Source organism: Medicago truncatula, chromosome 5 (assembly GCF_003473485.1).
Source record: "Medicago truncatula cultivar Jemalong A17 chromosome 5, MtrunA17r5.0-ANR, whole genome shotgun sequence".
NCBI lineage: Eukaryota > Viridiplantae > Streptophyta > Magnoliopsida > Fabales > Fabaceae > Medicago > Medicago truncatula.
Genome location: NC_053046.1, coordinates 34,708,219 through 34,727,923, shown reverse-complemented (window position 1 = coordinate 34,727,923; position 19,705 = coordinate 34,708,219). Strand labels below are relative to the sequence as shown.

The 19,705-nt window shown below is 32.8% G+C and overlaps 2 protein-coding genes across 2 annotated transcripts; one reads left to right on the top strand and one right to left on the bottom strand.

Moving 5' to 3' along the window:
• Positions 1-2,794: 2,794 nt before the first annotated feature.
• On the top strand, positions 2,795-4,887 carry LOC11442121 (GDSL esterase/lipase At5g37690). The gene is made up of 6 exons (XM_003616235.4): positions 2,795-3,100; positions 3,373-3,500; positions 3,590-3,716; positions 3,840-3,952; positions 4,041-4,290; positions 4,386-4,887. The coding sequence occupies exons 1-6, from the start codon at positions 2,869-2,871 to the stop codon at positions 4,595-4,597; spliced, it is 1,062 nt and encodes a 353-aa protein (XP_003616283.2). The 5' UTR covers positions 2,795-2,868; the 3' UTR covers positions 4,598-4,887.
• Positions 4,888-9,499: 4,612 nt separating this feature from the next.
• Positions 9,500-12,975, bottom strand: LOC11442120 (glucan endo-1,3-beta-glucosidase 2). The gene is made up of 4 exons (XM_024785211.2): positions 12,650-12,975; positions 10,534-11,787; positions 10,396-10,423; positions 9,500-9,845 (listed from the first exon to the last, which is right to left on the bottom strand). Exons 1-4 carry the CDS (start codon positions 12,705-12,707, stop codon positions 9,692-9,694), a joined length of 1,494 nt encoding a protein of 497 aa, XP_024640979.1. The 5' UTR covers positions 12,708-12,975; the 3' UTR covers positions 9,500-9,691.
• Between the last annotated feature and the right edge of the window lie 6,730 nt (positions 12,976-19,705).

Sequence of the window (19,705 nt, the reverse complement as noted above, 5' to 3'; positions counted from 1 at the left end):
TATATCTCTATCTCATATTTGCCTTTCTATAAGCCTAATCACATGCTCTCTTTATTTGTATCTTTTGGCTATTATATGTTAATTGTTCTACCATATATATATAAATCAAAACCATTCCCAAAGCTATGGTGGAAAAAATCTTATATTAAAAGACTCTGATAACATTGTGCTCTTTATTAGATCTAATAGTTAAATATCAACTTGACCAATTACAACATGTGAAAAGTTATGTTTTCTTTGACAATTGTGTGAACGTTGTTCATACATGAAGTTGAGGACACGATTACCCCTCCCTCCCTCCCTCCCGAAAAACTTCAAATGAATAATGTTTATACTATTTCTATTTTTAGCAGTAAAAAAATACTTATATTAATAAATGATAATAAGTACGATAAGTACTAATCTCAATCCAAGGGGGACTAAGTACAAGATGTACTCAACCCTAATAGAGGATACAAAGGACTAAGTACAAGATGTACTCAACCCTAATAGAGGATACAAAAATCATTGGAAAAAACCATTAAGTCTATCTACGTATACAATCAAGCGGCAATGTGATCCACTCATAGTAAAGACAAGGATGCTCCAATTTTTTCTCCCAAGAACCAACCTCAAGATATATTTTTAATTGCATCCAACACCTCTTCCGCGAAAGACTATTTGGAGTTGAAAATTCAATCATTTTTAGTCTAAAAGAATGTGAATTCCCTGGAAGCGCACCGGTGCACCCCTAACCATTTGAATACTCCTTACCAAATGACACTCGAATTTACAAGTTATAAAAAGATGGTGTTCGGACTCCATGCTTTCATCACACTATACACACTAAGTTATGATTGACAACAAAAAATCCATTTTTAATGAAAAAAATGCTTAAACCTATAATTTTCTTTAATAAAAAAAGGCGTCCACTTGAGACGAGCAATGTACATATTATAGCAAAAATATTGTTACCGACTTTGAGGGAAAGAAGGGCATTTGCCTTTTTGGGCAAGAAAGTGATTGCTACATAAAAGAACTAAATGAATATCTCAAAAACTTCAATGGAAATGAAGTTGGCATAATATGCAACGTGTAACATAAATTTTGGTGTGTGTCGTTTATTAGTGATCCATGTCAAAGATCAAGGTGTTTTTGGATGGAGGGTTTAGAAGAAAAAGGAAGGGGCAAACTTATTTTTCTTTTTAAAATTTTGAACAATTTATATAAAATGTTTTTATAAAATAAATTAAATCTGATTAAAGTATTATATGATCATTTATCATTCTATTATTTCAATTTAGTGAAAAGCATTTTATACTATCCGTAATTTAAACATAAAAGGTAAATTTTTCTCTATCTTCCCCTCTTAAACCCTTAATCCAAACACTTGATGAATTGGAAGTAATCTACTCATATCAAAGAAAAGTTCTCTTTTGTCGCTACATTTGTATCAAACTATCTTTTTGGTACGTATACCACTGGAAACCAACAAAGAGAGAAGGAATGGAGAAGAAAATAATAACTTGTTAACATAAACCAAAAGAAGAAGAGAGGAAAATTGATCAAATAACTCATAAGTCTTTTTCTTGTACCAATTGAACTATGCGATCTCTCTATTATAGAGAAATTTCGGAACTAATCAGGGAGAAACTTGAGGAACAAGCATGACGCAGATCAGGTCAAGTAACAAAATAGCTTAGACAAACTTGGAAGCAAGTTGGACGCACACACATAAGATTAAAAAGAATCGGAAAATTAACTGACTTGGTTGGATCGGATATGAAAAAAAAAATGTGTTCATTAAGAAAGCACTTTCAGATAATGTTAAAAAAATAATTAAACATATCCGGATAATAAAAAATATATATCATCAAGCCTAGGCTTGATGAGCGGCATATATTTTGATCCGGTGTGTAATATAAATATATTTTGCATTAATGTTCTCTCCATTAATAAAAGTGGGTGCTCCAAGGACGCCATATTATAAACACTATCAATGTGTGTTTTTTCGAAAGTGGAACTACCATATTTTTTAATTCACAGAACACTAATTCTAAGTGCTAAGACTATTTTTCCAACTTTCAACTAATTTCATACCATATGTTCCAACAAAAATATAGATTTAAACTTTAAACTTCGGCACGTGACAAAATACTTTGAAAAAACTAGTTTTAAATTTTTTAAGTAAGACTTTTTGTTTAAAATAATTGGCAAATGAGTCATATTATTTCCAAACGTCATCAAAATTGTGTGAACAAAGCAGGTATGACATTATAGCTAAAAAGTTCTTATTTGGTTCTTTGTAAAAATTGGCTTGATTTTGTCATTTTTCAAAGTCTCTCCACCAATATATGTGGTATGAAATCAACCAAACTATATATCACCTTAATTACCCCAAACAGCCCTAGAACTTTGTAAGTTCAAGTTTAATTTAAGTCTTCCATTACTTTTAATAGACAGTATAGTATAGTTGGTAAACAATGATATTGAATATTTGAATGCAATATATTGGCATCACCCCTTGACAAATTTAGTTTGCTTGTATTTCAATTTATTTACATAATGAGAAATATGAACACTAGTGGCATTGAAGTGAAGGAACTAATCAAAGCTACCATGGCTAATTCAATTATCTGAGTTGGCCAACTCCTAGTTGACTTAAACACCAACTTCTATGATTTTATTGATTCAGCTAGATTAGAGAAATCATATAGTTTCACATCTAAAGTTTTGATATGGTTTAGAAAATAACCACCAAACAAACATAATTGCAAGATTGAACCAACAGTGTGTAACACAATAACTTTAATGTATGCTACTATAAAAACTCATTCATTTCTATGTTTTCAGCAATAGAAGGATTATTAGAAGGTGGATACATTCAAAATGTCAATACCAAGGCTTGTTTTTGTTACATGTATTTTTTCACTAGGTGAAATTGCTTTAGCAGCTAAGCTTGTTACCTATATCTTTGGTGATTCTTTAACAGATGTAGGGAACAATAATTTTTTACAATATTCTTTGGCCAAATCTAACTTTCCTTGGTATGGAATTGACTATAGTGGTGGCCAAGCTACTGGAAGATTTACCAATGGAAGGACTATTGGAGATATCATATGTAATTTCTTAATCTCTAAGTTTTCTTTCCTTTTTCTTTTATTGAAATTTAATAAACTATGGAGAAATGTTATTGTTAGGAGACGACTCTGATAAGAAATGCAAGAATAGTACGCCTTTATCGTCCTTTATCGTGTATGGTTCGCCGAAATTTGATTGGTTAACGTCCTTTATTTACTCATTCTTGCATTACGCGAAGAAATCATTCGTAAAAAGTAGCAGCGATGTTATGCAAGACATGTTTTGTTGGTTTAATTTTATGTCATTTTGCAGCTTCAAAGCTTGGAATTCCATCACCACCAGCTTATTTGTCAGTGCCTCAAAATGTTGATGCCCTACTCAAAGGGGTAAATTATGCATCTGGTGGAGCAGGAATTCTCAATGACACAGGACTTTACTTTGTAAGCAGAACATCTTCAAATACTCAAGATTCGAGTTAAAACTTTAGCGGCTATTTGTCTAAGTTATATCATTTCTTGTATCTCTTCAGCTTCAGAGATTGACTTTTGATGATCAAATCAAAAGTTTCAAGAAAACTAAAGTAGCAATAACAGCAAAATTGGGTGAAGATGCTGCTAACAAGCATTTCAATGAAGCCACATACTTCATTGGGATTGGTAATACTTCTTCACACCAAAAAGTATTCTCTATCACAATTGTTTTGAATGTTTATGAATCATGATGACTTCAATTCTACAAATACAATATATAACTGTTACTAGTAAACTACATTTATGCAGGCAGCAATGATTATGTCAATAATTTCTTGCAGCCGTTTATGGCAGATGGCCAACAATACACTCATGATGAGTTCATAGAGCTCTTAATCTCAACCTTAGATCAACAACTTAAGGTAAAAGAAAATGAAATATTCCAAGAACTGAACTACTCATGATGTGTTACACTATTTACTTTGTACTAAACTTATTGAATTATACCAGAGACTGTATCAGCTAGGAGCACAAAAAATGGTTTTTCACGGACTTGGTCCACTCGGTTGTATTCCATCACAAAGAGTTAAATCCAAACGCGGCCAATGTCTAAAGCAAGTTAATGAATGGATTCAACAATTCAACTCTAAAGTACAGAAGCTAATCATCAAACTAAACCGCGGTCTTCCAAATGCAAAACTTGTCTTTGCAGACACCTATCCTTTAGTTCTCGACTTAATCGATAATCCATCTACTTATGGTAAAATTTCCATTTTAAGCCTTACATTATGCTCAAGATTATTTAATTATATTCAACAACAATGCACTCATTTTTCTATTGCTGTATTTCTACAGGTTTTAAAGTTTCAAATACATCTTGTTGTAATGTAGACACAAGCATTGGAGGTTTATGCTTACCAAACTCAAAGTTATGCAAAAACCGCAATGAATATGTATTTTGGGATGCATTTCATCCATCAGATGCAGCAAATGCTATTCTAGCAGAGAAATTCTTCTCTAGTCTTTTCTCATCAGCTCCATCTGCAGCTCCTAGCCCTTCCCCCTAATTTCTCATACATCAATCAATTTAATAGCAATACAAAGGAATCATCTGAATACATTTGGACACAGACAGTTTAGGAATACCTGAAACTCAGTCACATTTCATTTTGTAACTAATGCAGCATGTCTGAAGCATAACAATAATCTATCATGTTACTATAGAGATAATGGCATACTACTAATTTCTAGTACTAATACTACACTTATTTTGTTTGTAATTGATGCTAGCATGTCTTGTGTATCAAAAATCATACATGATACTACAGCTATATGGCAAGTAAAAATTCAAATATAACTGTTTTCTCCAATGTTGAAATGCACGATCGCCTCGTGGTCGTGGTCATGGTCATGATCGCAATGAAAATTTCAAAAACTTAGTTTTTTTTCACCAGAAGTAACGAGAATATCGGTTATAACTGTGGAGGCAAAGGTAATTTGTTTTAGCATTCATTGAACTTTATAAAAAATCACTCGGAAGAAATTGATAATCATGAGACGTGGAAGGAAGTGTGAAGAAATAAATTTCTTTTATTTTCTTAATAATAAAATTATGTTTAGGTGTGTTTTAAATTAACAATGACATAAAAAGTTTAAAACACGCTTAAACATTTTATCTTTGACAAAAAAAACACACTTAAACATTAAACTTTATTTTGACTTTTATTATTAAAGTAAAACGGATTTATTTCCTTACCACTTCACTTTTATCTTACACGATGATCAATTTTTTCTATCCGGGTGCATAGGGAAATTAACAACACCTAAAGAGTTGATTCATATTCACATCTTTGTAGGCAAAATGAGTCTCAATACGAGACCAATGGCATTTTCACTAATGATTATGATCATGACCACAAACTTGTCTTTGGTGATCACGTGGATCACACTCTATTTTGAATTTTAACCAATCAAAAAGAGTGTGTTGAAAGTAGGCATGGCATTGGGGCGGGATAGGGACGGGTTTTACATTCCACGTCCCCATATCCGATTCTAATATACTTATATGTTACCCTACTTATATTCAGATGAAAATTGAACTCCATCCCCGTTCCCGACGGGGTTGGATATCCCCGCCTAATCCCCATATGATAGTTTTTATAACACGACAATTATCAAATAAAATAACATGACATATCAATATAAAATATTTTCTACATTCAAGACGGGTTTGGGTATGGGTTCAGAATGGGTACCTACCCAAACTCGTGTCTTGAAATCAGGAAAAATCCAAACTCATACTCAAACCCAATCAAAATGGGAAATACCCGTCAAAATAGGTTTGGTTCGGATGGATAACCACGGGTACAAGTGGTATAAATTTTGTTGCCATGCCTAATTGAAAGTGTGTGTTAGAATGTGTTGCTAGCATTTCTCTATTTTTTTTCTTTTCCTACTTTACTTCTTGAATAGAGCAGAAAACTTCGTGAACTTTCATTAAAAGTTCATTATTTGCTTAACAAAAAAAGAAACAAAATATGAAGTAAAATTTCCACAACTTCTTATCTTTTTCACAAAAATTGGAAAATAATGAAAAGAATAGGAAAACTAACGAGAATTTAACAAGGTTGTTGGTCTAGTATCTGTCTTACGTCAATACATCTCATAAATGTAGATGGTCTTTTCAGATCCAAAAGCAAAATTAATCACCACATTTATAAAAAATAACAAGAAATGAATTTGTTTTAACATTTAATATTATTATTATGAAGTGAAACCGATTTATTATTTCATATTTTCAAAGATGATCATCAATTTTATCTTTTGCGTGAAAGGGGCAACATCAAATTAAGTATTCCATATTCAACATTTGTACAAGGAAAATGAGTTTGAGTTTCTCTTTGTTTAAGTGATAGTTTTGACTCCATAGTAATAGCATAAACTCTAGTTAATTTTGCTACTTTGGCGACCTTCATGTTTTTTATTAATTTTCCCGTCAGGTGGTTTTTTAAATAATTCCAATTGATACAAACTTTGTAAATTTTCATTAAAAGTTCATTATTTTACCATTAAAAAGATAAAAATTATATGAATTACTTTTTGTAAAAAAAAAATATATCATATATAAAGATAAAGACTAACATAATTTAGAGTTCTTTCCAAGAAAAAAATGTTACAATTAGAGTCTTCGTGCTCTAACATGTTCTAAAACTTTCAAAACAAAGAAAGATTAACGTCTATTCATATTTTTGTCTCGAGAAATTATAGCCACACTACTGTTTCAATACACTACTGCAGATCCACATTGATTGAAAAGAGAAGAGAATGTTGATAACTATATGCTCTAAAACTTGCTTATAGTTCTATGATTTGCTTCATAGTCCCCTAAAATTCAGCTCACAAAGCACGCCAAAGAACCACCAGTCAGACAATTGATCAAAGACTTACACCAACACACTTACAAATTAAATTAAATGGTGTAGTTATTGATTGCTCTCAGTTAAATGGCACAGTTTGTCCACATGAGAAACGAAGATAGGAAAAATGCCCTTAAAATCTAAGCCAAACTGCTTCAAATGCTTAACTAAGCCTTCTATCAATCTCTAAAAAAAGATGAAACAAAATGAATCCTCTTTTGTTAGAGAATGAAGTCATTAAGCAAAATTAAGCACAAAAAGCAAATCATAGACTTAAATAAAACGGGAATTAAACACCATCCAGATTCTATTCAGTGTGGTTAAAGCAAAATAATCATCATTGAGCAACAACTAAATTCACACACATAATAATCCTAAATAAAAATGCAGAAATTAATTAATTCGATTACCATATAATAATCAAGACACACACAGAAATTAAAAACTAAAACAATATTCAAAATGATTTTTACAATGGATTCTATGATTTTCTTAAAGAATAAAAGAAATTGTGGATCCTACGAGAAAAAGCAAGAATCCATTGAAAATTAGGACTATGCCGTCCAGAGGAACATGTTGATATTGCATCGATTCATTATTCTCTATTACATGGTTAAGGAAATAGAGAATTGTAGTGAATGATGCGAATCATAGATTGAAATTGAAAAGTGAAAATAAATTGGGAAAAGAGAAATATAGGGTTAAGAAAATCGATTAGATCTGAAAAAAATGGTGGGGTGGAAGTGATGAAAATGGAGAAGGTTTAGAAGTGAATTTATATATCCTTGGTTGTGCTAGGGTTTTTACTGGTACGTGGAGAGAGTGGGACGGTTTTGTAAACTGTTTGGGCCTTTAGCACAAATGAATTAGTCATATTTTGGAGAAGTAATTTCTACACCTCCAACTCTAAGGATGTCGATTTTTAGATATTATGTCAAAAATAAACTTAGATGAATTAGAAATATTGTAAAATATGCAAATTACTTTGTTGTTGAATACTCATATTGAAATGTATTATAAACATTACACATGCATCTGAGTTTGTTTATCTGTAGTTGATATATAAAACTCAGAGAACACATTAATAATTTAGTATTTTGCATACTGTTGCAAAAGTATACATACATATAACTTGGGTGGGAATAAGTTAAGCTAACAAATGTTTATAGTCTAGCGGACTCCACTTGTGTACCATTAAAGTGAGAATGTCGTAGTCAATTCAATTGTAACATATAAGTCAATTCAACTATTTTATCATCTCTTTCACATACTTTTATGTTTAAAAAATTGTATTATCATGTGTCACACTTGAATTGACCATTGTCATGTGGTATGTAACACAAGTGCAATCCTAGTCTAGCTTACATGCTTCATCAGACTTAAGGTATACTTTTTTTTAAAAAGTATTGAAGACTAAACACTCCAGGGAATGGGATCATCGATGTTTCCATTCAAAACAAATTAAACTATAAATTCACTATGCACATATAAGCCACCAAAAGCAAATCATAGACTTTTTTGATTGAGACAATGAAAATAAAATGCAAACTAGGATTAAGGCTTGACACAAAAGAAAGAAAGGAAGCCTAAGGCTATCCCTTTAACAACAAAAACAAAGAGGAGTCTGCCATAAAAGCAAAGGGCCGAAAACAAACCCCTAAAGAATTCTAATCAGACATAACAGTTATGCAAAAAATATGAGTATCAAACCATCCTAATCCTCTAATCACAAATATTTAGGATTACTTTTGATTACACCCTTTTTAGAACGAATTTGTATGTGCTCACTACTTGTGCTTTTTGGTGAAACTTGTATATTTTTCTGCTTCTTTTGCTTTTTGTTTCTAGCTGCTGATGGGCATGCAAGGCTAGACTCATGCTCCTCAATAGTATAATCCCCTCAAAACTGTTGTAAAATGTCGACACATCTCTGATCTGCAGAAGAACAGACAACTCCATCATGCACTGGTGTGTTGACAAGTTCCAAAATAGGAAGTTTGTCTGCGGATAGAGAGGCGTGGTAAGTAGTGATAGGTTGAGGCATAGCACCAGGCAGGAGTGTGCTATCCAAACTAGAAGAAGCCAGTGTAGCTAATGCCTCGATATCAAAGCCTGACTCTAGACCAGCATTCCCATTGGAAGCTTCAATGCCAGAATCATTGATAACTCTCTGCATATCCTGTGATTCGGCATGAAGTTCATGATCAGCCAACAAGGTCTCTCCGGAAGGATTTTCACAATCAACTTGCAACATAGCAAAGGAATTGTGCACAACCAATTTAGGATTCAGCATGAAGACTCTTGATTCTTGAAACAAGATGTTGCACAACACAACACTGCAAATATGTTTTATGTCTATGTTTTTTTAGTGAGTGGTGAAGTTTATATTGAAGCAGCACAGTCTCATGGAGGTGTGAGCTAGCCCTAAGCTTTTCATCAATTACAAGGCTATTCATTAGATAAGAAATGATGAATTCTTTGTTGACTTTAATAATGAGAACAAGATTATAAATGAAAGAAAGAAAATCTTAGAATATCAATGATTGCTAATGATTGAATAAACTCTAACTGAAAAGAATGATAATGATGATTTTGCTGGAGCCTCATTCAGTCCAAACCCTTGGCTGGATTTTGTACAAAATTGAATGAACGAACAACAAAATGCTACAACCAATACCAACTGTAACATTATCACCACCACAAAATTTTTGAATGATTAAAATGTGTTCTAGACATATAATCCTACTAGACCAACACCACTCCCAGTATCAGAAACCCTGTCACTACTAGAAGGCTTCTAATTCTCAATTCACAGCTGTGGATGTTGTAGGCTGAAGAATCTGAACTTGAATTCATTGATGGTGCTGTGAAGTTGCCAAAGGTGTTATTTTTGCCAAGACTGCACATATTCACAAAACCAAAGTTCTAAGTATTAATTAATGCACATTAGATGTCCCGGTTAGGACAGTTTAAAATTAAATAAAAAAACCAAGCCTTTAAACCAGCCCCGAAAACAACCGACTGTGACTGACAGTTGACAAACCTAACCAGTGAGGTTCTTTTCAATTCAATTTGGTTTGCTTTAACGGTTCGGTTTTTGGTTATTTTTCAACAATACTTATCGGTTAATAATATGAATTTGGTACAGTTTCGGTTCACATAACAACAATAAAAAATCAGTTTGGTTTAAAAAAGTGCAGTTCGTTTTTTTTTCTTCCCGAAAAGGTAGTACCAGACTACCAGTTCGATTTGATACCACCAAACCGGTCAACCGAACCTATATACCAGTTTGGTTAAAGAAGAACCATTAACGATTCTGTTTAGTTTTATTTTTCTAGGGTTGATCTCTGAAAACTAACATGACAACTAATTTACCAAGATTTGTATATCCAGAAAAAATAATGCATATTGGATAGTGAGAACGAAACAAAGAAGCAAAAAATCTTTACCTTCCAGGATATACACAAGAACCATGACCTGCAATCATTCAAAAAGTTCATAATTAATTATCATAGAGGACATCGATAGAACTTAAAAAAAATCATACTAAAGCTAGATCAAAAAAGAATTAGGCAACGGTATTTTACTTGGATCTGAGGTGGTAATTGTAGCAACTCCCTTGAAGTCACATGAATCAGGAGTCCTCCCCATTTTATTATAGTAACTGTCAAAAGCATAATTTGCATGTGCAATCACATTGTCTGGTTCATAACATGGTTGCCCTTGCAGCAATGAAGAGCATTCCACTTTTCCAGGTCCGCATGCCCAATCTAATGCAGCCTGTATCATCTTTGGGTCAGCACCGTCCTTTGCGATGCAGAAAGTTTGATTGCTGGTGTCGTTCGCCAACACCGCTCCTGATCCTGCCAAGTGTAATATGTAAATAGGGACACCATTTGCATCAAACAATCCCCAGTTTTTCTCCGACAATGGCCCTGATTTCGTATCCTCGTTGTAGAGTTCATAGATGTAAGTACTAACAGCAATTCCCGGATGTTTTGGAGTTCCAGTTTTGTTAAAAACATGCTTGATCAAATTGCTGTTGTAATTATTGGCATTGTCAATTGTTGCGTCGGGCTCGTTCGCGGCACCTTTTGAGGGCCATCCTGATTCTGTTACTACTACAGGAATGTTGGTGTAGTTAAGAAAAGCCATGGCGAAGTATGCTGCGTCGACCATGGCATCAAAGACATTGGAGTAATGGAGAAGTGTATTAGAATCAACAGCTTCTTTGTTTGGAGGGAGAGGTTTAAAGAGTGCATAATCTAATGGAATCACACCATTTGATTGCATGTAATCATAGTAAGGGTAAATATTGAGCATGAGGTAAGAGTCGGTTGATTGCAAGAAATCAAGGATTGGGATTAAAACCGAATTCAGCGATCGGTTAAAGAAAGCTTGAGAGGGGGGAAACGAATCAAGGATGATGGATGAAGGAAGGGGTGTCGAAACTTTGACTTGGCGATCAAGATTTGATGCAACTAGGGCTGAATGAATGTACTTAATTGCATTAACAAGAACTTTTGCCACATTAGGCAATGTGGTTAAAACCTCAGAACCAACACAAATGGCAGTGATATTGGTAGCTGGATAATGTGCTACCACGTTGCGAGAAACCCAATTGGCAGCCGAAGCATTTGATTGACCAATTGCTAAGATTTGTTCGTTCGGGACAGTTATAACAACTTGAATGCCTGTTTTTGCAAGTGCAACGAGCATAGCTTGGTCTGCATCGTACAATCGAACGTTTTGAATTTTCTGTGCTTTGAGTAGTGCCACAACTTGAGTAGGGTGTGGCATATCCGAGAGACTTGTTCCAATGTTCACTCCAATAAAAGGTGCTGCAAGGTACAAAACATTAAGATCCATTAACAATAAGATTTTAACAAGTCCTCACAGAATTAACCACTCACATAAACACAAGGTTCATCTTGGAAGCATATGCAACAATATTTTTAATATTTGGGGGGAAAAAGTTAAATAAATGGTTAATATGTCCATAAATATGCTAGTGTACATTACTTAATTAGTACTTAAAAAATTGATGCTTGCTGTCTAACATTACAACCAAAACTTTTCAAGAATAGAACAATAGACCCCTCAAAAATAAAGCTTTATTCAAAAATAATTTTGCAATGTTGGGGAAAATGACAAATAAAAAACATTCTACTTCAAATAATAAATCAGAATCCTAAAGAAGGACCACATTCAAGAAAATTAACCATAAAACCATAATTAATTATTTTAAACACATTACTTATATTTAGCCAAAAGTTAAACATAAAACAAATAAACAACATTTTAAGAAACAGAAATGCATACTCTTCAAACCTTAGTTCTTAACACTTCAACAACACTGTTCAAATCTAAAACAACACTTTAACCTAAATCAAGTTTATACCACACCACCACTACTGTGCATTATTTTTTAGAAAATAAAGTTGAAAATTTTCCTAATAAATAACAAACTCCTCTGCTAGAGGGTTAACCCTAAACATGGAAACAATGGCTTAACAAGCAGAACCCATAAAGTTAAAACAAATATTAAATGTTTTAGTGGTTTCTGAACAATGCTGACCAATGTAAAGAATATAGAACTAAAAGAACAAAGGAAGATTCAAAACACAAGCATATATTCAAAAAGTGAAAAACAAACAAAGCATCTCTTGAAAACAAAGAAAGCATAGTAAGGAAGGAACTAACCATCATCAGCTGCAACAAGAGAAACTGCAAAAAGCATAAGCAGAAAATGCAAAGCCATTGTTGATAGATTCAGTTCAAATCTACCTAAGAAAAAAACTCAATAATGAAAGAGAGAGAGAAGAGAAGAGAGAAAGAGTGTGTGTGTGGAAAATAAAAACCAAAGGAAGTGAAAAAATGAAAAGTGATGAAAGTGGGGTAAAGCTGTAGGAGAATATTAATGAGAGAGAGGGTTATAAGACCAAGACATTAATACTAGATTTTTGTCATAAAACAAAGATCAAGACAATAATCCCACGTGGAAAGTTTGTCAGATAAATCAAACGGCTAAGATTGAGAAATATTGTCTATGTTTGAATGTGTGTATGGATTGGAGTTTCTTCATTGTAACCAAAGCGTATTAATAGGTCTAGTAGAGAGGTAGCTGAACTCCCAAGAAACAAAACTTGAAGGACTTAAATAAAACAACTTTTTTCTCCTTTTTCATTTTTAAAATCATAAGAATATTTATTTAAAAAACATTATTTATTTTTTTGAAAACAAGATATCTGATTCAATACTCGATTTATCTAGATAACCATTCTCAATGTTAACTATTAAATACATATTTGATGACAAAGAAAAAAAACTATTATAAATGGAATAAATACAAAAATTATTGACATCAAGAGCATTCGAACATGAGATTTAAAGAGAAGTTCATCGTTACTGGTATTTTAGATTTCAATTACTTTAAAATATAGTAGTATTAAATTTTTTAATATAATGGATAATACTAGTATAAAGTAACGAATGAACAAGGAGTGAATTCAATGTAATGTACAGCACCAGTAGCAAGTAAGGAATGAACCAAGAGTGGATAGTCAGTTTTGTCTTTAAAATTGTTGGGTCGAATAATTTTTATATTTATCATATTATGATTTAGTTTAAATTAAAAATATTGGTTAATTTAGTTTTCTCTAATAGCATATTGAAAAGTTTTGTGTTTATTATGATATGTAGCAAGAGAGTTTTTAAAACAATATATAAATATCTTTTTCCTCAAAAAAAAAACAATATATAAATATCTTTTAATGTTTTTTTTATGAAAAAAATTAAATTAGTTGGATTATATGGACTATTAGAATCAAAACAGACCTCAAGGTTTAGCGCCATTGAAATGGTCGAAATGCTCACAACTAGAGTTGAAGATACGTTTTTTCCGAACTTTTCTTTTTTATTTGTTGTTTGTTAAAGTTCAAATAATATTTGCCAATATTTTATAAAAAAATATCCACCAATTGTTGGAAATAGAAAAATAAATGAAATTAATAGCTAAAAGTGTTACATGAAAAAGATTATATCAAATGAAATGTTGTTTTTTTTTTTTTGTGGCCGGGGTTTGAATCCTGGACCTTGCATATATTATGCATCTTTCCTACCAACTGACATAAACTCACGAGGAGAATGAAATATATTTTTGACGAAAGAGAAATTATGAACTTGTTTAATGTGAAAGGATTAAATTAAATAAATTTATTAACTTGTTTAATGTGTTTAGATAATTTTATTTTTTGGACAACTAAACAAAATGTAGGAGTGTATTTTGGTGGAGTGGTTAAATTGACCCATGTTGTTTAAATTATGAAACAAAAGTTGCATGTACATGTTTGAAGAACTGAATTGCTTCATTTTTAGTAGTAGTACTGGTAATTTAGAGGACAAAGATTCTCTCAATAAATGAGTGTAAATTTATACCACTATAAATATTTTTTATTATTTCGATGATTAGTTTATCTGATTACATTGTTGGAAATGAAGGTGCATGTGAAGGAAGAAGACATTAAACTGTTCTTCTAGCCGTTGGTACTGGTACTTTTTTCAGATGCATTCTTTTGTTTTATAGCAGGGTATGGATCTATATTTATTACCTGGAATTTGTTTGGTGTTTTTTGAAAGAAAACAAACAAAAGATTGTTGCAACTTTGAAGACACCGAAAGGACTCCCTCCTCTCCCAATCCCACTACTCTAGGCACTGCAATCATGCATGCCCCCATCAACGGTCCAATTCCCCCCATTTATTATGTACTAGTACTATACAACATTTAACTTTTCATTCACTTCACATTTTTTATTTTTAACTTTTTTAACGAGTGTCTAGAGATATTAGGGTTAGCATTTTTCATAAAAAAATTAACGAAGATCATGACAAATAATCTTAAGATAATGTTAAGAGAGTAAAAAAAAATTGTATAGAAAAGTGTGTATTCCTCACTTAGATAAGTGTTTGATTTATATTTTGAAGACAAAATTTTCTTCATGGTCTTACATAATTTGTATGAATGATCCAACTTTTATTTATGGGTCATGATAACGTATGTTTTAAGGACACGCATTTAGAAGTTAAAAAAGGAATTAAAAAGAAAAGTATGTATTTAAAAGATAATAAATCTTTAAAATTTAAAAATATTGAATACACAATTTTCAATATTATAATTTATACTATTTGGTTCCTTAGTGCGTGTGTTAAAGACGCAAATAAGATTTTTTTTTTTCTATATTTAAACGTCGTGCATTAAAAATTGGATCAAAAAATATTCTTTAGTTGCGCTTGTTTGTTTTATCTTTCGGGTGCTTTTTTCTATTTGTCATATGATTGTTGAATCGGTTGAAGTATGACTCATATGTTACTCATTCGATCCAATTTCTAAAACATTGATTAGAACACATGAAATATGTATTTGGTTTGACGTTCAACTACTATTTCTCGCGTCCTAAGGCAAATCCACCGTTTTGATCCAAAAATAAAACAAAAGAATCTACTGTGATAATTGAGAGGCCATGAATTGTTGCTTCAATTCAAATATACGTTTAAGGAAATTTCACCGCAAAAACAAACATGAGCGAAATGTATTGAAATTGTATAACAACCTACGTTTGTTAAAAGATTCAATTGCATCACGATCAAATAAAGTAAAACCCTAGCTTACATTTGTTTTTACTTAAAGAATTTAAGAGCCCCAAGGAGCAAAAAAAAAATATCACTAATGATAGCTGTAACGCCCACTTTCGTTTAATTATTTGTTTAACCGAGTTTAGGCAATTATATTATATTTATATAATATATGTGTGAGTTTTGTTGATTTAATATGATTTAAGTTGATTTGAAAGATTTGATGTGTTTTGGTGATTTGATAAGATTATGAGACTTATTTTATTGTTAAATAAAATAAGATTTGAAAAGAAAATAAAAATATTTAGTTGAGGGCTGTTTTGAGATTTTAGATAGTTTTGGGGGAGAAAGTGAAATAAGATAAGATATTAGGAATAAGTATATAAGAGATAGACCTAGTTGTAGAAAAACATTGTACGTACGATCAAACTTTGAAAAAAGGGAGAAAAAGCCAAGAGAAGGGAGAACCACCTTAGAGTGCTGCGATTTTCTTCAAACAAGGTAAGGGTGAGACTAATAATTCAGTAATATTGATTGCTGTAATTCTGATGATTAATTGACAAAGTTAGGATTGATTTAGAAAAGTTTTGAAATTAGGTCAAAACCCTAAAATTCATGATCAAACGGTAAAAGTTGTTTAGATTGATGTAGAAACCGTCCTATAACCTTAGAATATGTTTAGGATGAATTCTGGATGTGAAATTAAGCTTAGAACCTTGTTAGATGATGATAATCGTGTGAAAACTGCATTCTGCCCGAGCCAAAGTTCATCGCTCGCCATAGCGAGCAATGATCCTCGCCTCGCGAATGATGAATGTTCATCGCTCGCCACGCGAGCCCTTTCCCTTCGCCTCGCGAGTTACAAATCGTAACTCGCCACAGCGAGCAACCCTACTCGCCATAGCGAGCTTGACCAGAGAGCATGTCATTTTCTGAGTTTTTGACTTTTGAGTTGAACCTTAGATGCCTTTGAGTACCTTTAGGTGCCTACTATTGATTAGGGAAGGATTTAGAACGAGATTGAACCTGGAACAACCTTAGTTGGGATTCTGGCCTGTACTCGCCTCGCGAGCACTTCCAGAACTGAGTGCTTTTGAGGATTGTGAGACCTGAGCTGTTTGGTTTGGTTAGGAAAGGAACTTTAGGTACTAATGTGACCTATTAAAGATAATGACTGTGAACTGTGAAGTTTTTATGAACTGTTAAGAGATTATGAAATGAAATATGGATTGATTGCCTTTACTTGAATTATTGTTGAATGATCAAGAAATTGTTGAGAATGATTTGTTATTAAACCTGTTGTGATTTGATTATGCTGCAAATGTTATTTAACTAAGTTGCATGTCTATGAATAAGCTGATGATGAACTCCAAATTATTGGATGTATATGTGATAAGTTGATCAAGATGTTTTGTTGTTAGAGTCCATGCATTAGCATTCATTGAGCTTTGTCCTCACCACGATTAGGAGCTTTGTCCTCCGCACGTTTAGGAGTTTTGTCCTCCGCACGATGAAAGTATATTAATACTTATGATGACGATTGGTACCACATGCATATAAGTGTCTGAGTTGCATTGTCGCATTTGTCGAGTTTAATGATGTATATGTTATTGATTATGATTGAAGCTGTGATTACTTGATAATTGTTTATCAAAGATGCTATGTTGTTTAAGACTGATTATGATGTTAATTTATGATTTCGAATTACATTGATTAATGTTATTGTGTTATGAAATCCCACCCCTTCTGCTTGAAAATGTTGCTCTTCGTATGAGTAACTTGCAGGTGATCGTGCTTAAGTTTGCAGTTGCTGTCGTGAGTGGCCCTTCCTCACTGAGTCGTCTAGGTCGCTCTGATACGTAACAGGATGGGTGTCTGTTATGCATGCTTCATTCTTTTACGTGTTCATTTATGATATTAGACTGAATATTTATGAGATGTTTTAATGAGGCCTGCGTGCCAAGACTTTATGATGATTATAATTTATTTCCGCTGCTATTTGGTTGACGAAAGATAAATTATTATTTATCTATGTTTTGAAGATTTTAAGAATGTGATATCCCGTTAATTGTTGTTTACTCTGATAATTGTTTAAGAAATTTTTATATTAGGAAAACGGGGTGTTACAATAGCTCAATCCATCAATATACAAGTTAACAACATCCGGTGCAAAATGAGAATCATTGAAGTTAAAGAACCCTAGATTCACCCGCTTTTGCGAGGTCAAAATTTAAGTATTTAGTGCCCCGCATTGCTCTATGCTCTAACTCTAAAGGTAAATGATATTGAAGTTGTTTAAAGTTCCACCTACTCAGACCCACCCCCACCCCCCACCCCCCCAGTTGTTGGGTGTATGTTTGGACACCGTTACCATTTGAGCTAACTTTTGGGATGAGATTCAAACTCATTTAACATGGTATCAGAGTCGGTTTAATGATTGCAATATGAAAAAATAAACCTAAGACTCATGACTTGCACTACAACATGCACATCTTTTTTTTCAACAAATTCATCATTCACAGACATCTCACCTTCCTTTGTTGTCGTGATATTGCACTGCTCATTTGGATTATGTTGAGTGTTAGCAGTGAATGTCTATCCTTCTTTGTGTTGCTAACCGTCCCATTATACTTCCAAATCCTTAATGGAAATGTATGCGTTCTTCTTGTTGGCCATGGACAGTCAAATGAATTAGTTTAGAGTGTCTATAACTTGGCGGTTATGTCTTTGCTGGGAATTTTGCTAGAATTGCTAATATAAAGGCTGTCTCTGACAGTTAAGGTTGTTACCCCCTTTGAAAGTTATTGCTATAATTATGGTGCTGACATTGACCATGTCTAGGTTTTTTATTTAAATAGTTCACCTCTTCATCGGGCGGACAAAGAGTAATATGGTGATCACCAAAGAAGAGTTCACATAGCATAACATGTTGTTGTCTGCCCTATCCTCGTTGGGAATCTTTTAACTGTTATAGGGTTTTTTGTAGTTGTTTGGTCAACTCTCCCACATTTTTTGTCAGGAGTTTTGTTCTAGTTAGTCATTGTTGCAGATGGTTGCGCAAGGCACCAGTCCTTAACATTCCCGATAAGAAAACGGGGGAAAAGCCTCAAAAGAAGTTATTCTTCTTCAATCTCTAAAGCACCTAATGCATCGACAGTCATGTTTTGCAGGCTTCTAAATCAATTTTTAAGGTATTCGATCATTTTAAATAAATTAAAGACTCTTGAAAGCCTATTTTTTACTTAATGTCTCCATGCACTCAGTATTGAATATGTGACCTATGTGCACCGCTCTTTAAAGTAGCTTGAACCTAAAAATATGTTTCACTTTTTTTATTATGAAGGGATCTAAATTGGGATGCCACATGCTTTACTTCTCGTGCCTTGAGAATTAAACCTGTAACTAGAGATACAATTTGGACCATCCTTGTGAAGATGAGAAGATTGAATGCACAACCAAAATTTTAGTCATACTTCCTCTGTCTTGAAGAAGTCACAAAAGTTGCAATCTTTATAGTTCTCTGTCTTGAAGAAGTTTGTTTGTTTGTGGTTAGTCATATATGTCAACACATCGCCTTGCGATATGAAGGTTTTTTTTTTTTTTTTTTTAAGAACAAGGCGAGTTGTTGATCTGTATGACTAACATTGGACAAACCCACTTCTTTAACTCAAAGAACTTAAGGGTGTGCAACTTCTTTGTAGACGAACTTTTTTTAAAAGGTATGTATCTCTTATGTATAAAGGGGACACTACAAGAAAATAGACATTTAACAACAGGGGGGTTTTCCGTTTTTACATCGGGACACCAAATACCTGATGGAAAAGATACACACAGTGGCAATTTCGAAATTTGAGTAAACTTTGATTTTCCTATCACATCGGTGGATATAAGTACCTGAGGGGAATTACTAATGATATATAACATTTCACTTTAATGGATAATTGAAATGAGGGGAAAAAAAGCGCAGTGGCATAATTTTGTCACAATACCCTAAATTTATCTCGAAGTGAAGACATAATTTTGATTTTTTAATAACTATGTGCATTTGGGTAAACATATCAATATATATTGCATGAATGCAAACCACAAATTAATAAATTAAGAATTTTAAAAAATAATCAAAATA